This window comes from Macrobrachium nipponense, chromosome 16 (assembly GCF_015104395.2).
Source record: "Macrobrachium nipponense isolate FS-2020 chromosome 16, ASM1510439v2, whole genome shotgun sequence".
In the NCBI taxonomy this organism is placed as follows: domain Eukaryota; kingdom Metazoa; phylum Arthropoda; class Malacostraca; order Decapoda; family Palaemonidae; genus Macrobrachium; species Macrobrachium nipponense.
In genome coordinates, this window is record NC_087209.1 from 69,978,221 (window position 1) to 70,002,895 (window position 24,675).

The 24,675-nt window shown below is 39.4% G+C and overlaps 1 protein-coding gene across 2 annotated transcripts in view; it reads left to right on the plus strand.

The window, feature by feature from the left end:
* Positions 1-24,675, plus strand: part of LOC135195809 (kinesin-II 95 kDa subunit-like) — a 71,889-nt gene that overhangs the window by 1,163 nt on the left and 46,051 nt on the right. For both annotated transcript variants that reach the window (XM_064222286.1, XM_064222285.1), the window contains exons 2-4: positions 10,148-10,294; positions 12,105-12,308; positions 12,687-12,876. In XM_064222286.1, the coding sequence (XP_064078356.1) occupies positions 10,148-10,294; positions 12,105-12,308; positions 12,687-12,876 (541 nt within the window). The remainder of the gene's footprint in view (positions 1-10,147; positions 10,295-12,104; positions 12,309-12,686; positions 12,877-24,675) is intronic.

The following is a 24,675-nucleotide window of genomic DNA, read 5'->3' on the forward strand; positions in this document are numbered from 1 at the left end:
TTTCTTGGGGTTGTACACATTGATCGTACATGGTCCACCCCTGTACCATGCGGTTTTTTACCCTATATGTAACGTTTATTGATCTTACTCAAGATTGCAGTTGTAATCAGCACAATAAAACATTTTGTTGCCTAAATTACTGAAAGTATGAAACTTTTTATTCCCGGGGTCATGGTTTGAACTGAATTCATTTTTACCTTGTAATCGGTGGTTTTTATCCTTACTGCCATCACAAATGAAACTCCACAGTGCTTATTTGATTGTTATTATACACATTTTGGTCTCAGTTCACTCCACATTGCACTTTAAACAAGTTGCTGTTCCTGGTTCTTAAGTGCGCGCTCCACAAACACAGTTACGAACAGCAGACGACGAAACTGCAAAGTTTTATTCCCTAAATTGTTTACTTTACTCGTTATTTAGTTCAACTTTACTTTGTTATTTAGAAATTTTAATTTAATTCATGTATGATATCCCTTTTTTGCAACCAAATTACCCCGAAAAATTACAGATATTTCTAAAGTAGATACAATCCAATTTTTTGTACATGAACTTCCCTGACAGATATATACTTAGCTATAGTCTCCGACGTTCCCGACAGAATTTCAAATCTCGCGGCACACGCGACAGGTAGGTCAGGTGGTCTACCTTACCCGCCGCTGGGTGGCGGATGTACGAACCACTCCCGTAAGCTTGTCAGATTTTTCTCTGTCGCGGGAACGATAACAACTGTTGTCGGTTCCTCTCGATAGTTTTTCGAGACTTCTTTTGGTGACGTATTCGCTTTGTTTGGCTTGCATACGCTGATTGTGGACCGGTTTGATTTTGAGTTTGATTTTCTTTAACGATGTCTGATCTAGAATCGGTAGTTAAAACTTCGGTGTTGTTTAGGGTTTGCGTGAATGAAGGATGTAAGGTGAGGTTGCCGAAAGCTTCGGTAGACCCCCACACGGTTTGCATGAAATGCAGGGGAATGATTGTGCGTTTGCTAACCCTTGTAGTGAATGTAAGGGATTGAATGAAGAAGAATATAAGGCTCTCTCTTCTTATGTTAGGAAGTTGGAACGTGATAGAGTGCGTAAGGCTTCCTCTAGAAGTTCTAGCAGATCTAGAATGAGTGAGTTGGATGTGGATCCTAATAGTACTAACGTAGAATTAGAACCTTCTTCCCAAGTTGCAGCCCCGGCTCCCCGCACCGAAGCCGGAGATTCGCCTTCGGAGGCGGCAAGCTCTGAAAGCCAAGAATCGTTCTGTGGATCAGAAGATTCGTCAGTTGGAAGGTAAGGAGAGTGTTAGTGATCAGTGCAGTGTCCCCAGTGTTGTGGAGGGTGCGTCTGACCGGCTCCTTAGTGCCTCTAGGCCTAGACCTCTTCCAGACTCCCAGTTCCAGTGGAGTAGGAAAGTCGAAAGCCGCAGGAGGGCTAGGGAGAGCCCCCACCGGTCAGGCGTCCCCTCGGCAGATCCTGAAGTACGCTCCCAGGCTGCCTCGGATCGCTACAAGAAGGAGCTCCTACGCCAATGCTTCTCCTCTTCGTCGTCTCCCTCTCCGAAGAGAGGTTGGAACTCCCCGGATGCGTCGCGCCCGTTGAAGAGGGCTTGGAAGGCTCCCTGCAGTCCTTTGGCTTCTAGTCCGGAAGTTTTCCCGGAAGAATCGGCGGTGGAGGCGAAGAAACACAAGAAATCCTGTGATCGTTCTTCTTCTCAGCGCTCCGCGACTCGGTCGCCTGCTTCCAGAGGAAGAACTGAAGATTCTCCTACGAGGAGTACTCGCGGGACTCAAGCTCAGATCACGGCGCTAGCAGACTCTCTAGCAGTTAGATCACGTAGGAAGAAGGACGTTTCTCTTCCGATCAAGAGATCTAGGCGCCGCTCTTCAGAGGATCGTTCTCCTTCATATGGGGAGGTTTCGTATGAAGGTGGGGGCTCGCGTGAGCGCCCTCGCTCGCGGGAGCGCCCTCACTCGCGTGAGCGCCCTCGCTCGCCTGGCTCTCTTTCAATTTCAAGGCGCCAAACATCGGTAGGACGCTCTATGGAGAAAGAAGTTTTTCTCCAGATTGGATTCCCGCTTCCGGTAAGCGCACTGCACCTTGCTCATCACGCGATTTCTTCAACTCCCTCGCGTGAGACTTCTCCTCAGCAGCCTCAAGATTATAGAAGGCTCCCTTATACAAGTAGGCGTTCTTCTTCCGATGTCACTCTCCTCGAGTATCGGATCGTGACTTCTCTCCTGACAGGCATCTAGAGTCTGGTATGGAGTCGTGTGCATGATAGACGGCATACTGTTAGCCGCTCCCCGCAAGGTAGGCGCCAAGAGCCTACTGCACATAGCTCTCCTAGTAGGCGCTCGTCTCTTTTAAGGCGTCATACTCCTGATTATTCTCCTAAGGGCAGACAACAAGAGTCTTTCAAAGCGCCCTTTCTCCGTGTAGGCGCTCTCCCGCTTCTAGGCGCACTTCTCCTGACCGTTTGTCTCTTGGTAGGCACCAGGAATCCCGGAAGCGCCCTTCTCCAAGTAGGCGCTCGTTAGTTTTGAAGCGCCCTTCTCCTGAATGTTACCCTCTTGTTTAGACGTCAGAGTCTCGCAAGCAGCCTTCTCCTAGTAGGCGCATTTCGCCTTCCAGTCGAACTTCCGTTGATCGTACGCAACTGGACAGGTATGGAGACCGCGCAAGCGCTCTGCTCTCGATAGGCGCTCTTCTCCTGGCAGCCGCTCGCCTCAGGATAGGTGCATAGAGTATAGTAGGCGCTCGCCTCCTCGTAAGCGCCCTGCGGATGTTTCCGAGAATTCTCGGAGTAGGAGCCCTACCTCTCCTTCGGCTGAGATTCCTTATACCTCGAAGAGGGAGTCTCATCGTAGACTTCCCAGATCTTCTCATCGTTCTCCAGTGGATGTGAACTCTTCTAAGAGAGGGCGTTCTCCAACCTCTCGCTCAACTCCTGCTAAAGGATCCCTTCGTCACTAAGGATCTTCCGCGCTCACCTCGACAAGACGTCCTAGAAGGTTCGGATGAGGAACCGAACACTTCTGCTGCTGTCTCTTCTTACAAGAAGCTTACAGAGCTACTTTTACAAGTTTTTGGGGATTCCCTTACGCCTACGGCTCCTCCTTCTCCTCACTCACTTTTTTCAACGGCGAAGACAGCGAAGAGTTCTTCTTGTGTGAGGATGAAGCCAACTCTTTCTATGAAGAAGGCACTGAGGAGTTTTTGGTTCCTGGATGGCTTCCAAAGAAGAAGCGGGGAAAACGATGTTCGCTTTTCCTCCTTCGAAGTTATCAGGACGCGCTGGTTTCTGGTACGAAACAGGAGAGCCCTTAGGATTGGGTCTACCGTCTTCGGCTGATTCGGATTTTTCGGCACTGGTAGATTCGACAAGGAGAACTGCCCTTAACTCTGCTAAGACGACTTGGGCAATGAACGAATTGGATCATTTGCTCAAAGGTATGTTTAGAGTGCTAGAAGTCTTTAACTTCCTTGATTGGTCGTTGGGAGTTCTAGCCAAGAAAATTGAAGTGCCAGAGTCAATTTCACCAGATGATCTTATGTGTGTTTTGTCTTGTATGGACAAGTCAGTAAGAGACGGAGCGAGTGAAATCGCCTCCCTTTATGGGGCCCGGCATCGTGAAGAAGTCGGTCGGTTTACTGTTTCCTTCTTAACGAAGTCGGTCTCCCATGCTCAGAGGTCTTCTTTGCTGTTTGCTCCTCTGTCTACTCAGTTGTTTCCCGAAACATCGAGTGCAGGACATTTCGAGGTCACTTTCGGCCAAAGCCACCCAGGACCTTTTGGCACAGTCGGCAAGAAAACCTCGCCCTTCTTTCCCTACCAAGGCTAAGAAGGAAAAGGCAAGTGTTCGAGAACCCTTTCGAGGGGCATCTTCATCAAGAACCTCTACGTTTAGAGGTCGTAGACCTTCAAGAAGGGGTAAGACTTTCGCCAAGTCTGTTAAAGCCCCCAAATAACTTGCAAGTCCTTCAAACAACGGTGGGCGCCAGACTCTTAGAGTTTGCAGAAGTCTGGGCCCAAAAAGGGGCGGATCCTTGGACCCTTTCTATTTTGAGGAGAGGTTACCTCATCCCTTTCGTCGAAAGACCTCCCTTGACGACCATCCCAAGGGAACTGACGGCCAGGTACAGAGAACCCCATCATGAATCAAGCTCTCCATCTAGCAGTAGATCAATTGCTGGAAGAAGGGTGGGGGCTATCGAACTAGTGACAGACCATCATTCATCGGGCTTCTACAACCGCCTTTTTTTTTCCTAGTTCCGAAGTCCTCAGGGGGATGGAGACCGGTGTTGGATGTAAGCGCCCTGAACTCTTCGTAGAAAAGAAGAAGTTCACGATGGAAACGCCTTCATCAGTGCTGGCAGCGCTTCGTCCAGGGGACTGGATGGTTTCCTTGGATTTACAGGACGCTTACTTCCACGTACCGATCCATCCTTCCTCGAGGAAGTTTCTCAGATTCATGATGGGGGGGAAAATTTTTCAGTTCAGGGCTCTGTGTTTCGGCCTCTCGACGGCCCCTCAAGTGTTCACGGGGATTTTGAGGAATGTGGCTCAATGGCTTCATTTGAAAGGGGTGAGGATATCCATGTACCTCGACGATTGGCTAATAAGGGCCATTTCAGAAAGATCGTTGTTTTGAAGGACTTACAAGTAACTTTAGAATTGACGAAGGCTTTGGGACTTCTCGTCAATTTCAAGAAGTCATCCCAACTAATTCCCGAGCAAGAGTGTGTGTATCTCGGGATACAGATGAACTCTCTGAGTTTTCGGGCTTTTCCCTCGCAGGAAAGGATAGCCCGAGGATTCGAGAGAGTAACAACCTTCTTAGGGAAAGAAGTATGCACAGTGAGGGAGTGGATGAGTCTGCTGGGGACACTCTCCTCTCTGGAGCAATTCGTTTCCCTAGGAAGGTTGCACCTGAGACCGCTCCAATTCTTTCTTCATCGGAATTGGAGTCGTCGTTCTCAGGATTTGACGTTCTCCCTCCTGTCGTTATCCCAGGACATCAAGAGACATCTCTTATGGTGGACAGATCCCAACCTCTTTGCGAAGGGACTGTCTCTTCAATCACAGACCCCCAACCTGGTGTTGTTCTCCGACGCGTCGGACATGGGGTGGGGTGCAACTCTGGGAACCAACGAAGTGTCAGGTACCTGGGTGGGGGACCAGGTAGCCTGGCACATCAACAGAAAGGAGTTGATGGCTGTGTGGGTTGGCTCTGAAGGCTTTCGAGCCCAAAGTCAGAAGATCGGTAGTGCAGGTCAACGCGGACAACACTACAGCTCTGGCATACATCAGGAAACAGGGGGGGACGCATTCCTTCTCCCTGTACGAGACAGCAAGAGACCTTCTTCTGTGGGCAGAAGAAGAGGAATCAAGCTTCTCACCAGGTTCGTGCAGGGATAAAGGAATGTAAGAGCAGATCTCCTCAGCAGGAAAGATCAGGTCCTTCCCACAGAGTGGACCCTTCATCTGGATGTATGCCAGAGCCTGTGGAAGTTATGGGGCAGGCCACACATAGACCTCTTTGCCACGTCAAAGAACAAGAGGCTGGATCCTTACTGCTCTCCGATATCGGATCCAGAGGCAGTAGCAATAGATGCTCTTCTTCTAGACTGGAACGGACTCGACGTCTACGCGTTTCCCCCCTTCAAGATCCTGGGGCTAACCATCAAGAAGTTCGTAGAGTCCGATTCAACGAGAATGACCTTAATCGCTCCCTTTTGGCCGGCCCAAGAATGGTTCACAGAGGTACTGGAATGGTTGGTGGACCTTCCAAGATCGCTCCCGCTAAGGAGCGATCTACTCAGACAACCCCACTTCGACAGGTACCACAAAAATCTCCTCGCTCTCAGTCTGACTGGTTTCAGACTGTCCAAAGTTTGGTCAGAGCGAAAGGCTTTTCTTTTCGCGACAGCTGCTAAAGCAATCGCAAGAGCGAGGAGACCTTCCACCTTGCGTGTATACCAGTCAAAGTGGGGATGTCCCCTTCAGCAGACGTTGGTGCAAGAGGAAGAACATTTCCACTTCCAGTACCTCTGTGACCCAAATTGCGGATTTCCTTATTTTCCTCAAAGAAGAATGTCATCTGGTTGTGTCAACTATTAAGGGATACCGCAGTATGTTGGCGGCGGTATTTCGGCATAGAGGCTTGAATATATCCGATGATAAGGACCTGCATGATCTTATTAGATCATTTGAAACCATTAAGCGTCCTCATGTAGTACCAAACTGGAATCTAGACGTAGTCCCTACAATTCCTTGGATCGTCTAGATTCGAACCTCCTGGCTTAGCCTCTTTCAAGGATTTGACGAAGAAGGCTATCTTCCTTTTGGCCCTAGCTACAGCTAAGAGAGTGAGTGAGCTCCAAGCTATTGAGGGCAATGTAGGGTTTAAGGAAGATTCTATGGTGTGTTCGTTTCTTCCAAGTTCCGCCTGGCAAAGAATGAAAACCCATCACGTCCTTGGCCCAGGAGCTTTGAAGTTCGTAGTTTATCTTTTCTAGTAGGGGAAGAGCCTGAAAGAACTCTTTGCCCTATGAGAATTATGAAGTATTTCCTTAAGAAGAAGGAACAACTTAAGGCTAATCAAGAGGTGCTTTGGTGCTCCGTAAAGGACCCCACTCGGCCCATGTCGAAGAATGCTCTTTCCTTTTTTCTGAGAAGCCTTATTACAGAGGCACATGTTGCCTGTAAGGAAAGATCATTTTAGACTACTGAAAGTGAAAGCTCACGAGGTGAGAGCCATCGCAACTTCGCTTGCATTCAGAAAAAATATGTCTGTGCGGAACTTGATGGAGGCGACTTTTTGGAGATGCCAATCGGTTTTCGCAAACCACTACCTACGTGATGTAAAAATCACATATGATAAATGCTTCGCCTTGGGTCCTTTCGTATCGGCGGATTCGGTGCTGGGGCAGGGAGCTGAAACTTATCCTGTGTAAATTTTTTATATGTTACCCTATATTTTATATTGTTGTTTTTTGGTTGTCTGAAAGAGGTTGCAGGAGGCACCTCTTTTTGTCGTAATATTAACCCTTTGTATTTGGTTAGGTGGTCTGGTGGGTTTTGGCTCCTTGCAGAGGTAGTGGTAAGGATCTGTTAGGTAAGCGGACATGGTCCCTCTAACAGCATCCGACTTGGATTCTACCACAATAGGGGATCACATATCCCAGTGGTAGATCCGAGAGTCTTTCAGCATCAGGTCACGTCCTAGCTGTAGCTCTCCAGGCAATGCAGACTCAGAGATAGTATCTATGAAGTCTTCATCCTGAAAAGGTGAGAACCAAGGTTTTTATATCCTACAACATTAGTTGTTTCCCGTCTTACCTGTATTATTGAGCTGTCTCTTACCCTCCACCAAGGGTGCCAATCAGCTAAGTATATATCTGTCAGGGAAGTTCATGTACAAAAATGATATTGTTAAACTACAATAAAGTTTTGTACATACTTACCTGGCAGATATATACGATTAATGGCCCACCCAGCCTCCCCTCAGGAGACAGGTGGAAGAGAAAAATCTGACAAGCTTACGGGAGTGGTTCGTACATCCGCCACCCAGCGGCGGGTAAGGTAGACCACCTGACCTACCTGTCGCGTGTGCCGCGAGATTGAAATTCTGTCGGGAACGTCGGAGACTATAGCTAAGTATATATCTGCCAGGTAAGTATGTACAAAACTTTATTGTAGTTTAACAATATCATGTTTCTAACGTTTTCGTACATCTGGCTGCCGAAAACCATAGAGGAACGACTACGGATAAGTGGATTATATATTTTTTTTTTTTGCTTTTTTGTTTTTGCTAGCACTTTTCATTGATTTCAGTATATTTTAGTATTTTGAATTTCTTTAATAACCGTATGCCAGAAATAAATGTAACCTTTAATGTTTGCATGCCAAGAATGGCAAAATCATCGTTGCCACATTAGTGGAGGCTTCACACATACGCCGATTCATTATTATAAATTGTTTCCATGAATTCTAGTTGTCATAGTAATGCAATAATGATAAAATTGCTTTCATATGTATATATACTATAAATAGATACGCTAATTTCACTTATTTCCCTGCAGTTCTCCAACTATGAAAGCATAGGTTCAAAACCTAGGAATTATATAAATTACTTTGAATTTGGTATATTTTGCAAACTGGTTACCTATCCTGTGTTTTATGTATTTAAGACCTTTTTTTATGTAAATCAACCATTTCTGGGTATTAATTAATTTGAACCATTATTGCATTTTGGACTTAAAATAATCTTGTTTCATATCTTTTTATGAGTGCTATGAATGTTTCTTGTCATTTGTTTCACTAACAAACAAGTACTTCTAGAAATAGTGGACCCAATCCTTATATCCTACAATTTGTGGGTCCATAGTTGGAAAGTAGGGTTTGTGGGTGGGGGAAAATACAAATTAGTGAAATAGAAGGACCTTAATCCATGTTGATAACTCTCATTCAGATTGAGGTCAGTTTTTAGAATATTTAAAGAGGGTAATGACTTGATATCCTAGGTTAGGTTAGGTAAAATGTGGTGGGCTAGGTAATTTGCTAACGAAAAGAACATCAGAAACATTCAAGGCACATATTAAATCACAAGAAAATATTTAACAAGGTATCTAAAATGTGACAATGGTTTAAAGTGAAAATGTACCTGTATTTGTGTCCCCTCAATCCACCCCAATATCTAACAGTTACGGGACCCCAGTAAAAATTCAGGGCTTTTGGTGACTCAAAAGTATGAAAATGTATTGTTGACAGTTATATGGATGCATCCTAACCTAACTTATTTGGTGGGTCCTTACTTGGCCTGAGCTTTATTCTTTGTTGATCCCCCTCACCTGTAACCTAACCTTTGGTGCCATAAAAGTCAATAAAATTCATTGGTTCATTTGAATATAACCTTAGCTTGCTTAACCTAATCCAGGACACTGATTCTTACTTGTCTGGGTGGCCCACCTAATATGACCCAGAGCACTATAAATCATTAAAGGGAAATACAGAATTTCTCACAACCTCACTTTTCACACTGATCATAACTATACTGTGTTTTTTTTCATCTGTCCATCCGCCTGTGGTGTTTTTGTATGGTAACACTGCATCCTGGGCTTTAGATAGTTACGCTATGCGTAAGTTTTAGGTAAATAAAAGGATATCTGGGTGTACATTTGCAACAGAAAAGTGTTTTAATCATTTACTGATTGCAAATTACACCGTTAATATTCGAAATAGGATATTATTATAATGTTGAATGTAAGCTGAATGTAATTATCTAAAGCCCGGGACGCAGTGTTACCATACAAAAACACCACAGGCGGATGGACAGATGAAAAAAAACAGAGTATAGTGAAGATGTACTGCCTGTATCTTCTGTACCCTTCCACATTGCATATTCCACACATTGAGGTATGGAGGTATACTCCTAGAAGCCACACATTTCCTTGTGCCCCATCCTCAGCCTCCCCGTAGGGGGTTAGTGCCGTCAATGCACCTCATGCAGCTTCCCTTTGGCCCCTAGCTGCAACTACTTCCGTTTCTTTTACTGTACCTCTTTTCATATCTTTCTTCCATCTTACTTTCCACCCTTTCTTAATAATTAATTCATGGTGCAGCTGCAAGGCGTTCCTCCTGTTACACCTTTCAGACCTTTTCACTGTCAATTTCTGTTTCGTGGCTGAATGGCCTTCGTTGCCCCAGTGCTTGGCCATATGCCTAAAACCAATAAATCCAACCCATCTCCAGCCGTGGTAACTGACCCTTTCAGGCAAAATTTCTTTTGTGGAGGTGAGGCATTACCTTGCTTTCAGGTGGATTAAGAATTGTGTTACCACTAATATACTGTATAATATACCATTGATCTTTGAGAGTATTGTATAACCTTTATTAAATAATGATATCCGTCTTGGTTGGTACTAGTGAAGTTACTTCTTGAATTTGTAGATCATGAGGCTCTAGGCTCTGAAACTGCGAGAAATTGACTACTTACCCTTCCTCTTGCCAGTATCACCTTGTGCTTCTACTGTATTTGTTGTGCTTTATTCTGGAATGTTTAAAATGAAGTGTTGGACTTTTCAGTGAATTAGGACTTAGGAATGCAAGGATCTTGTGGAATATGCATACTATAGCACTTGTGGTGTTTTTTCAGATGTTTTCAGTTCCACAGACGCCAGTCTCTCATTCTAACACAAGTGGTTGCACTGTGAAAGTTTATGCAAGAACAAGACCTTTGCTTGAAAATGAGTCTCATAAAGGTGCCAAGAGTATTCTCAAAGTGTTAAAGGAAGAAAAGCAGGTGAGATTTCGTATTCTTTGTTTATTCATATTTACTTGATGACATTTCTTCAATTATTTTTAATATGAATTTGCAGGATTGTTTTTTAGTACTGAAATGTATAGTGACACAAACTACAGTTGTGAATGTTAAAAATGTTGTCCTGCCATCTAAATTCAGTTCTGTTACCAAGTAATAGCTTAACTTTGTTTTGCACTTTTTATTTGATTCATTTGGAATAATTGAAATGTAATGTATTTGCAGATTTTTATTTGTTCAGGCATATAATGTCTGTACAGGCAGTCCCCAGGTTACGACGGGGTTCCGTTCTTGAGACACGTTGTAAGCCGAAAATCGTCATAAGCCGGAACATCGTCAAAAATCCTAAGAAAACCTTACTTTTAATGCTTTGGGAGCATTAAAAATTATGTAAACTACATTCTCGTTACATTTTTTATTAACAAAAAACTTCAAATATTGATTATTTTGCATTTTTGGAGTCATATTTCTTCTGCCAGATCAGCGTTGTAGGCGCCGTAACCCTGGAACGTGTTGTAACTGGAAATAATTTCTGATAAATATAATTGAAAAGTGTTGTAACCTCGTAACGTCCTAAGCCGAACCTATTGTAAGCCGGGGACTGCCTATTATACATATATACTATTTTGTATGTTTTAACAAGTCACATTAATGTATAGTATTGTAATTTTTATGTTCATGTTTTACATACTGTTGTGTCTGTGGATGTCTTATAGTTTGTGATGTTCCAGCAATATTGGTATTTTGGCCTCCCTTAGGTATAATTGAACTTTAGCGGACAAGTTTCTCTATGATCAGACTGAGAACTCTTTGATAGTCAATCTCACTGGAAAATTAACTTTTTGTTCATGAGTTGTAGTTATTCAGCACCATTTTGAGAGGAATAAAAGGGGTTTTGTTGTAGCAAGAGGAGTTACATGTATCTACATTACAAGAAAAGAGTTGAACCCTACTCTCTTCCAGGCAAAGTAGTCCATCTTAGATTAGTGTTACAATGTTTCATCACTTAGTGTGCTCCTTTTCTGTTTGAGGTTTGTGTGTTTGTAGATGCAGTAGACTCATTTTAAGTGAGTGTATTAGGCTAGTTTTTGCAACATTCTTTACCCAACACTAAATTGATTGGTAAAAGTGTGGGTTTGTTGTCATTATGTTTTGTTATTGCTTAAAAAAAAGAAAATCTTGTGCCTGGTTAACTTTGCCAAAGAATTATTGTACACCTTACAAACTAGTGATTTCAGCATTGCTTTTGACCTTTTATCATTTTCTTTGTTGTCTTTTGTCTATGTAGCCTCAGATTTATTATCTTTTCCTTTCTCTAATTTTCAATTCTTATCTGTGAGCACTATCTTTGGGCCTGATGCTAAGAGTTTAGAATAATGACTTGGAGTTCTGGTTGAATTACTTTCTCTTGCTAAGATACAAAACTTTAAAAATCATGGGTAAAACTGTTGTTCTGTCAGTTGACAACGAATCATGAGGTACATGGAACAGTTTCATTGATTGCTTAGAAGTGTACAAGCCAATGTTTTTATTTAACAAATTATCTTTCTAATATTGTTGTTGAACAAATCTTGTGACAGTCATGCTGAGAGATTGATGAAGTATACTAATTTTGCCCAGTTTTCATCCAGACCATATAAACCAAAGTATTAAAAAAAAAACTATTTGTGAATTGGTAAATCCATTAACTGCAGGTAATGTAAATGCTTAAAAATTTTGTAGTGATATGCAAAATGTTCAAAGCACACTTGGTTGTTATTATTACAATTAACAATATTTTCCTAATTTAAAGATGGCAGTTGGAGACACGAGTGAAAAGCTCTTCAAATTTGAAAATGTTTTTGATGAACGATCTTCACAAGAAGAAGTGTATAAGATGGCTGTTGCTCCATTGGTGTCTGAGGTAGCTGAAGGACACAGAGCAACTGTTCTGGCATATGGACAGACTGGATCTGGAAAAACATACACAATGGGTACTGATCCTTGTACTGCAAAGGTAACATATATTTGATTACGTATTATTATAATGCTGGTTCATACTTTATTTCTTGATTTCTTGAACCTGGAATGTTAGCTGAAACAGGTTAGTCTTTTGTGTTTTTCCAGGTGGTGGCAGTTACTGCTATGTTCAATGTGTAAATACTGTATTTTTCTATGTATTGGTCATAAAATACTGTATCATATAAAAGAAGTACTAATCAAAACATTTTGCATAAACAATTCTTAAAGAATTTTTTTTATTTAGTTATAACAGTGTTAATCATATAGTATGCATTGATGTGATACCCGCAGGACTGTATGTAATACTTTTTTCCTTGTTAATATATGTCAGAAATTAGAGTAAAAATATGGTATTCCAATATGTTTTTTCCAGGAGGATGAAGGCATTTTGCAGAGAGCAATGTGTGAACTTCTTGGTACAGAAGTGATGGATCAAAACCGTCCCCCTGGAAAACAACGACGATGTTTAACACTGTCGTTCCTAGAAGTTTATAATGAGGTAATTTATGATCTTCTGACGCCAACAAGGAATGCTCTTAACATGAAAGCAGGTTATGGAGGAGGTGAGAATATTTTTTATTTTTTATTTCTATATATTTATATTTATTGTTACCGTGGTGGCGCAGTGGCAAGGTTCTCTCTCTCCTACCAGTCAGGAGGACCGGGGTTCAATCTCCGCCGCTCGCTGGTGGTTTGGAAGTGCCTCAGTGGCGTGGTTAGTATGGTGTTGGTGTCTCACCTTGGTGGTCACGAGTTCAATTCTCGGTCATTCCATTGAACATACGCGCCTCAGTGGCATGGTTGGTATGGTATTAGCGTCCCACCTCGGTGGTCGTGTGTTCGATTCCCGGCCATTCCATTGAGGAGAGAGAGATGTGTATTTCTGGTGATAGAAGTTCACTCTCGACGTGGTTTGGAAGTCATGTAAAGCCGTTGGTCCCGTTGCTGAATAACCACTGGTTCCATGCAATGTAAAAACACCATACAAGCAAGCTGGTGGTTTGGGGATGGCGCCATTGGATAAACCTGGTGGCCAGACAACTTAGCAGTCTGGAAACTCGATGGTGAGTAGGAGAATATTTACCAGCCACGTGTCTTAGGCATTGGGCCCTGTCCCCCACTGGCTGTCAGCCAAAGAAATAGGAGATCAGCGCCTGCCGTGTGAGCCTCGCAGAGACCCAGGAGAACTTTAATCTTTAAATAAAAAATATATATATATATATATTTATTAATCTGGTGTACAGTATGTTTAATATACATAATAGAAATAAAAAAACACCAAGATGAAGATTCATGAGAGTTATGGTGTAATCAAATATGTGGGAAAATAACCATGTCTTAAACTACAGATATAGCAAAACTTAAGATATGTATTTTGATGGATCTGGTTAGAAAATCTTATGCATTGTATGTGTTGTAGGCAGTTTTTAAGTTTTAAAGTAGTATAGTAAAACCATGTGGCATAACTTTGGACATAGTTTAACAGAATTGTCATCAAGAAACTTGGCTGACGGTATAGTCGGTAGTAAATTTTTATCTATGAAAGTTTCCAACTCCCATATTATCAGTCATTTGTGACTGACACTTGACAGCACCACTAAGAACTTGGTCCATTTGCTTGGCACTTTATTGATAACAAATATGAATGCAGTCTGAAATTACACAAATTAGAGGTATTTGTGACTGACAATTGACATCACCCATCTGCATGAAAGTGTCATTAAGTTACTGGCATGTAACTACATACTGATGGTTTTCTGTTATATACACTCTCCCCCTCATTTTAGGACCACCTTGACGTGGTGAGGGGGCTCTCGAACCTCAGGAATCTCTTCCAGGTTCGAACCCAAGAGTCCCATATGACATTATATATTTTCGAGTAAACTTATGTGGACTTTTCCATTTTTTGCCAAAATTTTTGAAAGCAAATAAATGAGAAAACATATCATGGCTTAACGTGGAGTTAAATCCAAAGCTAAATAGTGAGAACTGTGGTAGAGCCATCATCTACCCGACAATGTTCGGACCTGTTTTTCAGGCGGAACTATTCTGTGGAGCTGGACCACGGATTCCAGGGGGGACCCTGGTTCTAGGAATAGAACTCTCGGCATTCTATCCAGTTTGCCCATAATGTGATTTAGCATGGGGATAATTGTATTAACATAATACTCTTAGTCCTAGCAAGCGGGTTCTGCTTACACTTGGGCCATACTAATCATGTTATGCCATCCCCTTTTGGGGTAGGGTAGGGATGCGGACATTTGGGAGTCTTTTCTCACTTGTGCCTTTGGCAGAAGATTTAACTTTGCAAAGGGCCAATGATATCTTTTCAAGAATTTTTTTTTTTTTTTTTTTTTTTTTTTTGTAAAAACTCAAAATTTATGAACTGTGAAATAAATGATTTGAGTACCCCTGGGCCCCATGATGGAAAAAACTACGGCACAGTTGATGACAATTGGCACGTCACTCCCGAATTTCCTAGGTACTGCCACAAGTAGTGAAAGTACTATAAAAGATACTAAGGAACACCCTGTTCCTCCAAGTAAAGCAGCAGAGCCAGAAAACCAAATAGAGTGCATAAATAAAAAAGAAACAAACAAAAATAAATTGGTAAACTCCAATATCGTAACAATGGAACCATATATGATGAACAATAATTCTGAATTAGAGACAAATAATCCTCCCAGCAATACAGAAAATATAAAAATCATAATAGACAAGCAACATACATAAAACAAGGACCAAAGAGAAACAAAAATTACCGACTTAATCCCACATTGGTACATTTTTGATGACCTCTTTGGACCTGATAATTGGTCAAGATTTCTAGTCCTCAAAGCTGACAACAAAATCTCAGCAGCGATGCTAGAAAACAAATTACTTAACATATATCCAACACAAGACATGGAATGCAGACACATCAAGGACAATGAATGGCTTATCCAAGTAACCAATAAAAAGCAGTCCACTGCCTTTTTAAGTATAACAGAAATAAATAATATAAAGGTAATAATTACAAAGCCACGAAACATTGAATTATGTACAGGGTACAGTCATCCTACCCAATAGCGAGCAGGAGCTTCCTTCAAAACAACTATTGCTAGACTCCCTAAAATTGAGATATAACAATATCCACGATTTAGAAATATACTCTATTTCAAGTAGGAAAGATAAAAGTAAAAATATCAACATTGCCAAAATAAAATTTACAGGCCAAGACTTACCATTTAAAATAAAAATTCTTGGACAAAATAGAGAAGTTCGTCCTTTTGTTCCTAAACCATTACATGTACACAGTGCTCAAGGTATGGACACACATACAAAAGATGCCGTAATAAAGCTATATGTGCAGTCTGTGCACCAGATGACCATACCACTAATTGGAACTGTAATCAATCAAAATGTATTAATTGTGGACTAGCCCATCACGCAAAATCTAAGGAGTGTTCATTTTACCAATATAACACAGAACTTCAGTTGTTAATAAATAGGACAGGAATGTCAGTCATGGAAGCCAGACTTGAGCTAAAAGTAAGAGGCGTTAACAATCCATCCAAAACCCCCACCTTTTCAAATGTGACTAAAAATCAAGACATCAAACAGCACAATGACAAACAAGATAGTATAAACATGGAAACTGGATTTCATACCAATAGTACTGAAACCCAAAATAAAAGTGATATTACAACAACCAATACCACCACTAACATAGATGATTCAGTTATCCATGGAAAAGAACTTCCAATAGAAGAAGAATTAAATAATGATGATAATCGAACTGGCAAAAAGAAAAGAATTCTAGAAAGAACCCCACCTAAGGGAAAAAAAGTAAATATTGAAAATTACAATCAATCCAGAGAGACTCCAACTACACCAGGAGAACATTTTAAAAAAGATATTAAACTAACCTCATCACAAGTGGAAATACACAATTACCCTCAATCTCAATCAAACAGCCAACATCTGGACAGTAAAGATCACTCTTTACAATTTCCATCAAATAATACTAATGAAAATCATACCATTAAACCAAACCAAAATATAACTATCACCCACCAACTATCCACAGACCGAAATATCCATTAACAACACAAAACAAATAACCCCTCAAACCAACAGTCCTTATCACTACAGAAAAGGAACAATAGAATTACAAAACCAGAAATTTCTAAAGCTAGACCAAAAACTTCTGAACCAATAATTAACATTACCAAACATGCTTCATCTTGTGGTTGTAATGAATGCTTTGTAAGTACATATAACCAACTAACTACCAAGACAGAGGACACAGTACGAAATTGTATTGACAATTTACCAAATTAAGGAGGTGCCCTTTAACACACCAACATGAGAACGAATTATGTTCTGATCCTTAAAATACAAAAGGAAATTATAAAATCAAAAATAGACATTAATATTCAACTATGAAAAAAAAACAACTGCAGAATCTAATAACCAACATACAAATACAATGATTAAAAAACCACAAATAAATTCAAATGCATATAAACTACGAGATAAAGTAAAATCTGCAATCAATTTACAGAATTTAACACCAATTCCTCCCAATAATGGAATATAAAATCATTCAATGGAATATAAATGGTCTCTTAACCCGACTACGTCTGGGTGAATTACAAAGAATCATACGAGACCACAAACCCAATGTGCATATGTCTACAACATATAGGAAGTAACCCTACAAATATCCAACACTATAAAATTGCCTGTTATTCACCAACTGACGGTGGAAAATTAGGCACAGCATATACCGGTTCATAAATAGCATTACATATGAACCTGTTGACATACCATCTATGCCATATCAAATAACATCAATTAAACTGTATATGCCTGATAAAAGTAAAATTACTATTTGTAATTTATATAACCAACCAAATTTCAATACAAATTTCAGTGATTTTTCTGAACTTATTAGCAAAAGTATACAGGAACCACTACTTATAGTAGGAGATTTTAATGCACATAATCCATTATAGGATATTAAATAACCCCACTGACACATCCGGAATCAACATAGAGAATACTATAATGAAACACAACCTGTATTGTCTCAATGAAAGTGAAGTTCCAACATATTTTTCAAATACACACCTAACCTTTTCTTCAATTGACATTTCATTATGTTCAAATGATGTAGCGGAGAAATTTGAATGGAACGTCCTAGACGATTCATACACAAGTGACCATTTCCCAATCATTCTGAACTACTTAAGTAATATCAAAATATTGCCACCTACAAGATATAATATCCAAAAAGCTAACTGGGATAAATATTTCCTATACACACGAAACATACCACCATTCCCACATCATGAAGATCACAATACTACATGTGAATCCTTCTCAAACTTCATAATAAATGCTGCAGATAAAAGTATTCCAAAAACCAAAACACATTCCACAAAATCCCCTGTCCCATGGTGGAATCCAACATTAACAACATTAAGTAAAATAAAACATATATTGAGTCGCAATCTAAACAGACTCAAAACTCGCCTTAAATCACTCAACAAAATGCCCTATAGTATAAACATATTAAACAAAATAGTTATAACAAATATAACAATTAACCACATTAAACCACTATATAACAAATATACAGCCAAATTTAGAAAAACGGTAATAGCTGAAAAAATTGCATCATGGAAGGAATATGTCTCAAACATATCTTCAAACACATCCACAAGGGATGTCTGGCAAAAGATAAGGAAAATCAATGGAAAACATATAAGACCTCCAAGAAGTGCAATACATTTAAATGGAAAAATATACCATGATACTTATGAAATATCAAACATAATTGGGAACATTTTTGAAAACATCAGTGCTTACTCCAGCCTAGATACACATTTTCAAAGTATCAGAAAACAAAAAGAAAATATAATACTCAATTTTGAAACTCTTGAAGACCTGGAATATAACTATATTTTTAACATGGATGAACTAGATAATGCCATCAACTCTTGTCATCCCTCTGCACCAGGATATGATAAAATATCATTTGAAATGATAGAAAAATTAGCTCCTATAGCTAAATCATATTTATTAAAATTTTACAATAGTATCTGGCTAAAACGTGTCTTTCCTGATAAATTTGGAAACATGCCATAATTATTCCAATAAACAAACCAGGAAAGGATGCAAGTAATCCATCCAATTATAGACCGATATCTCTAACAAGTTGCCTATGCAAAATCTTAGAAAAAATGGTTAATGCACGATTAACGTATGTAATAACCAAAGAATCCATTTTAACACCAACACAATCTGGTTCAATAGCTGGCAGATCAACCCTAGATCCCTTAACACATTTAGAAGATCATATCAAAAAAGGCTTTGAACAAAAGAAATTAACAGTAGCTATATTTTTTTATATAGAAAAAGCATACGATACAACATGGAAAATAACATCATGCAAAAAACTCCACTCCAAGGGACTAAGAGGCCACTTACCAATATTTATTAAGAACTTCTTAACAAACAGAACTTTTCAAGTAAGAGTAGAAAATTCCTACTCAGTAACCTATAAACTGGAAGAAGGAATCCCTCAAGGTAGTGTCTTGAGCTGTACATTGTTTGCTTTAGCAATCAATGACATTACTATAAATTTACCAAGTGGTGTAAAAAACAGTTTATATGTTGATGACTTTGTCATTTACTATACGAGTAGTAATTTGAGACATGCTCAGAGAGTTCTCAGTACTGCCATTTCAAATATATGTAGTTGGACAAATTCAGTTGGATTTAAATTTTCAACTGATAAAACAAAAGCAATCGTCTTCTACAAAGACAAAGGTGGATGAAGAACCAAACAATCAAACTGCATCTTTATACACTGAAATACAATTTTGTACAAAAATCAAGTATCTAGGAGTAATATTTGATCACATTTAAATGGAAAGAGCACATCAAATACATTAAAGCCAAGGGCATCAAAGCCCTTGCCATATTAAAAAAGTTATCACACACTAATTGGGGAGCAAAGCGAGACATTTTATTAATGATATAAGGCAACAGTCTTATCCATAATAGATTACTGCTGTCCAATATATTCATCCGCCTCAGAATCTGCATTAAAATCTCTTGATGCAGTGCACCCATGAAGGCGTGCGATTGTGCACAGGAGCTTTCCGATCGTCCCCAACAAACTCACTTTTGGTCGAGGCAGGTGTTTTGCCCTTAAAAAACATCACCGTAATTTAATAAACAATACAAAGAGTCTTTCAATGCAAAGCGGATCGTCTCCTGCAACTTACTGCTTCCAAAACTGTAATCAAGTAACAGCAGTTAATAGTACTAGCTCTTTCCCAAAAAGAGCTAGATACATAATGAACATACATAATGTGAATCCAATTTTCACCCACCAATGGAATTGCCACCACCATGGATTTTAAATAGAGTAAAGATATGTACCTCCCTGTCTTACCTACTCAAAAAACAAATGACAAGTACGGAAAGTACCGCCAACATGCTTTGGAGCACATTAGAAGAAGAAAAGGCGTAAATTTATGATATATACAGACGGCTCCAAAAAATAATGTTGGAGTAGGAGCATCTGCATATTCGAAAAATATGTTAAGTAAAAAAAGCCTACCTTCAATATCATCAGTATTTACTGCCGAAGTCACAGCCATACAGATGGCTCTAGATATGATATCTGAGGCAAAAGCAAGTGTCTCTGTTATTTTCAGTTACTCACGTAGCGCTATAGATGCAATAAGACAGTATAAACCAGGAAACCAAATAGTACAGGAAATTCAAATAAAAATTCATCAACTCCTCCAATCAGGAATATCAATGGAAATATGTTGGATCCCAGCACACGTGGGAATAAAAGGAAATGAATATGCAGACTCTGCTGCCAAACTTAGCCTGCACTATCCCTCCAACAATTTCATATGCCCAGTGTCAGACTGGGTAAAAATCAGTTAAAAAACTTAATTTACCAGGATTGGAAAGAAGAATGGGCCTCGGTGCCAACAACAAATAAACTCAAAAATATAAAAACTGAAGTCTATGCATGGAGAACATCCTCACAGGAGAAAGAGCAAAAGAGGTGATCCTAGCAAGGCTACGTATAGGACACACAAGATTCTCACATGGTCACTTGATGTCAACACCACATGCTGACCCAGTGAAATGTAACAGATGTCAAACACCCATGACAGTACAGCATTTGCTTGTTGAGTGCCCAAATTGGACCCAGGAAAGATCTATTTATCTGCGGAGTTTCGGAATGAAAAATATTCTTGCGGAAAGCAGGGATTTTTCATTAATAAAATCATAAATTTTTAAAATAAGACGGGTTTCTCAAATAAAGTCTAATTTTTTTTTTATTTTTTAAATTTTTTTATTTTTATTTATTTTTTTTTTTTCTCAGGATTGATCCCTGAGAACCAGCCCGAGAAGAGTCTACTTGAGACTCAGAGGTCGGAAAAACTAACCCCTATTAATATATATATACACTCCTGAGGTACTACAGGCTTATATAAGTGCATACAATTTTTTGTATGTGACAATCTGGAAGAGTGGTAGGGAGAGTAGCTTGAACTGTTACAAATTATATAAGAAAAACCTTTAATTATGTAAGGGTGGCCAAAATTTAATTTTGCATAACCATCCTTTACTAATTGCCTGTATCTTTGACCTAATCCAAACCTAAGCCTTGCCTCATCTAGGATACTCTGTGTATCTTATGTAAGAGTAGTGGAAAAAATTTGCTGATGGTGTTTATTTATTTAGTTTTTTTTTTTAACTTAAGTGAAAGAATGTATTTTTTGCTTTTGCTCAATACAGTCATACCTTGGTTGATAGACTCTGTCCATCCCAGAAGCTTGTTCTTTAATGGAATGGATGTTTACCATGGGAAATAATTGAAATTGTATTAATTTGTTTTAGACTTCTAAAAATCCAACAAATGAAAGCTTTCTAACTCTGATCTAACTAGCCTTGCATGCAGAAATTATCTCCCACAAAAAAGCTAAATAGATGATATCACTGCATTTTTGTTCTTGCTTTACTTTACTGTAATTGGGAGAGTTGATTGCATGTGTGGTGGGTGGTGAGAAAGATTGAGAACAGGAGAGATGTTGCTTGGAAGGGGAGTCCCCTTCCACAAAAATGACGAGCAGTTGTGCTTCAGGGCTTGTTTCTCTTTATGTTTCATTCTACTGCTTTCATCTTGAGATTCACTGGGTTTCTCATTAAAAACCTGTCCAACAATGCTTGTTTTTGCCTGCAGTTTAAGATGTTTTAAAAATGAGATATAGCTTTAGTCATTTGGCAAGTTTGTAGCAGTTTGTTACAGCTTTGTCAGGGTGATATTTTTCAACAAAGGTTAGCACTTCATTCCAGTTTGCATGCATATCTTAATGAACTTGTGACATTCCTCCTCCTCCTCCTCCTCCTCCTCCTCCTCCTCCTCCTCCTCCTCCTCCTCCTCCTCCTCCTCCTCTGAAGACAATTCCTCAGTTGTTGTCTGTTGCTGCTCCCTCTGAAGGTCCTTCAGTTGTCTGAAGTTAGTTTTGTGCCCAGAGACAATATCCTCCACACCAAGCTCAGACCTGGTGGCATCTCTAAGCTTCTTAAGGCCTGTCCACACGATCGGGCCTGATCGGCGGACTTCCCCTCTAACGGGCACACTTGACGGGCAAACCGTCAAATAGCCCGATGGGTCTTGTAGCAAAATCACCATGGTGGTGCCCGATGGCTTGAGCTTCGACCCTGGCAGACGTACGTTAACCACACACATTTCTTTTACTGAGCCATTCTTTGCACCATATTCTCTTCTTTTTTATCACACACAAAGCAATTATCATGCTACACTATCTTCTTCTTTGCGGTAGGCACCATGTTTATCGTACCGCACTGAACACACTACTGGCATCGTCGGGCACGCCCACCTCTCCATCGCCTCACCCGTGTGGACAACATTCACGGATAAGTCCGCCAGAATTTGCCCGTCAACCCTAGAGCACGCCGATCAGGCCCGGTCGTGTGGACAGGCCTTTAGGGGCTATGATGACTTATGTACAGTTCAGTAAATCTGCACTACAATAGCAAATAACATACAGAGACAGTGTATCTGTGATGTGCACTGAGTGAGACCCGTGCCCAAACTGAACTGAACCCTTCCCTCTTTTTCTGGTGGGAACCACAAACATGTGACATGCTTAATCCCATCCATGTTTTAGCTGTCTTTGTCTGTCCTTAAACTGAGCAAAGTCCATTAAGAAAATGGATTTTTCCTTTAATAAAACCTCCTTTACCCAGATTTCCCATAGGCTGAGATGCCAATTAACCGAGGTGTGACTGTATAAGATATGTTAAATATTTTACTTTTACATGTCCAGAATGTTTCTTAACCCTCTTACGCCGATTGGACGTATTAAACGTCGAGTCAAAATGTCTCCCGTATGCCGATTGGACGTATCATACGTCGGCTCAAAAAAGTTTTTTTAAAAATCGCGGAAAATACTTATAGGCCTACCAGCCGAAAACTTTTGTATCACGCGCCTTGGGGGATGCTGGGAGTTCACGGATCAAGGCGTTGTTTTGTTTACAATCGCTACGCAGGCGCGCAAGCGCGAATTTCTTTCTTATCGCACTAAAAAGTATCAGTGACACATCTCGGAAATTATTTCGTCACTTTGACATAATTATTGCACCATTTTAAATTATCCTTTACATGAAGTATTATATATGAAAATGTGCGCAATTTCATGCACAATACAACTAAAAAATACTCATGATTGTAGCTTTTATCAATTTTGAAATATTTTCATATAAATAACGATAAGTGCAAAAATTTCAACCTTCGGTCAACTTTGACTCTACAGAAATGGTCGAGAAACGCAATTGTAAGCTAAAATTTTTATATTATAGTAATATTCAATCATTTGCCTTCATTTTGCAACAAATTGGACGTCTCTAGCACAATATTTCGATTTATGGTGAATTTATGAAAAAACTTTTCCTTACGTTCGTACGATAACTCTTCCGATAAATTTTTTCGTGCGATTGTCCTAATGTTTGCACCCTTTTAAATTTGCCGTTACATAAAGTTTTATATATGGAAATGTGCGCAATTTCATGCACAATACAACAAAAAACAACCCATGGTTGTAGCTTTTATCAGTTTGAAATATTTTCATATAAATAACGTTAAGTGCAAAAATTTCAACTTTCGGTCAACTTTGACTCTACCGAAATGGTCGAAAAACGCAATTGTAAGCTAAAACTCTTATATTCTAGTAATATTCAATCATTTACCTTCATTTTGCAACGACTTGGAAGTCTCTAGCACAATATTTCGATTTATGGTGAATTTATGAAAAAAAAAAATTACGTTCGCGCGGTAACTCTCGAAAAAAATCTAGAATTTTTTTGTGCGATTGTCGAAATGTTTGCACCATTTAAAATTAGCTGTTACATAAAGTTTTATATATGAAAATGTGCGCAATTTCATGTAGAATACAACTAAAAATGATTGAAGGTTGTAGCTTTTCTCTTTTTTCGAAATATTTGCATATAAATCACGATAAATAGAAAAAAAAAAAACCAAAAAAACGTTCGGTCAAATTTGACTACCGAAATAATTGAAAAACGCAATTGTAAGCTAAAACTCTTACGGCCTAGTAATATTCCGTCATTTTTCTTAATTTTGAAACAAATTTGAAGTCTCTAAAACAATATTGTGATTTATGGTGAATTTTTGAAAAATATATTTACCTTCACTCCGCGCGCCGATTCGCGGCCGCAAGTCTCCGAAATACGTACATGGCAGTATCCTAATATTTGCTCCTTTTCATATTAGCCTTTTTATAGAGTTTAATATATCAAAATGTGCGCAAATTCATGAAGAATACAATAAAAAATAATTGAAGGTTGTAGCTTTTTCCATCTTCGAAATATGTGCATATGAAAAAATATATATATTAAAATTTCGACATTCGGTCAAATTTAACTCGTCCGAAATGGTCGAAATCTGCAATTCTAATCTAAAACTCTTACAGTATTGTAATATTCAATAATTTGTCTTAATTTTGAAACAAATTGGAAGTCTCTAGAACATTATTTAGAATTACGGTGAATTTTTGAAAATAACATTTTTTTACGTCCGCTCGTTACGAATTCGTACATCATTTTGTGATAATATTTTTCCGGTGTTGCTTTTATTGTTTTACTATGAATTATATATCAAAATGATTGCAATTTAGTGTACAATACAACGAAAAAAAAAGTAACTCGTTAGCTTTGACCGTTTTTTGCACAGCGTGATTTGAATACAATTATCTATGAATTTTTTTTTTTCGCTACCATATATCGCATTATTTACA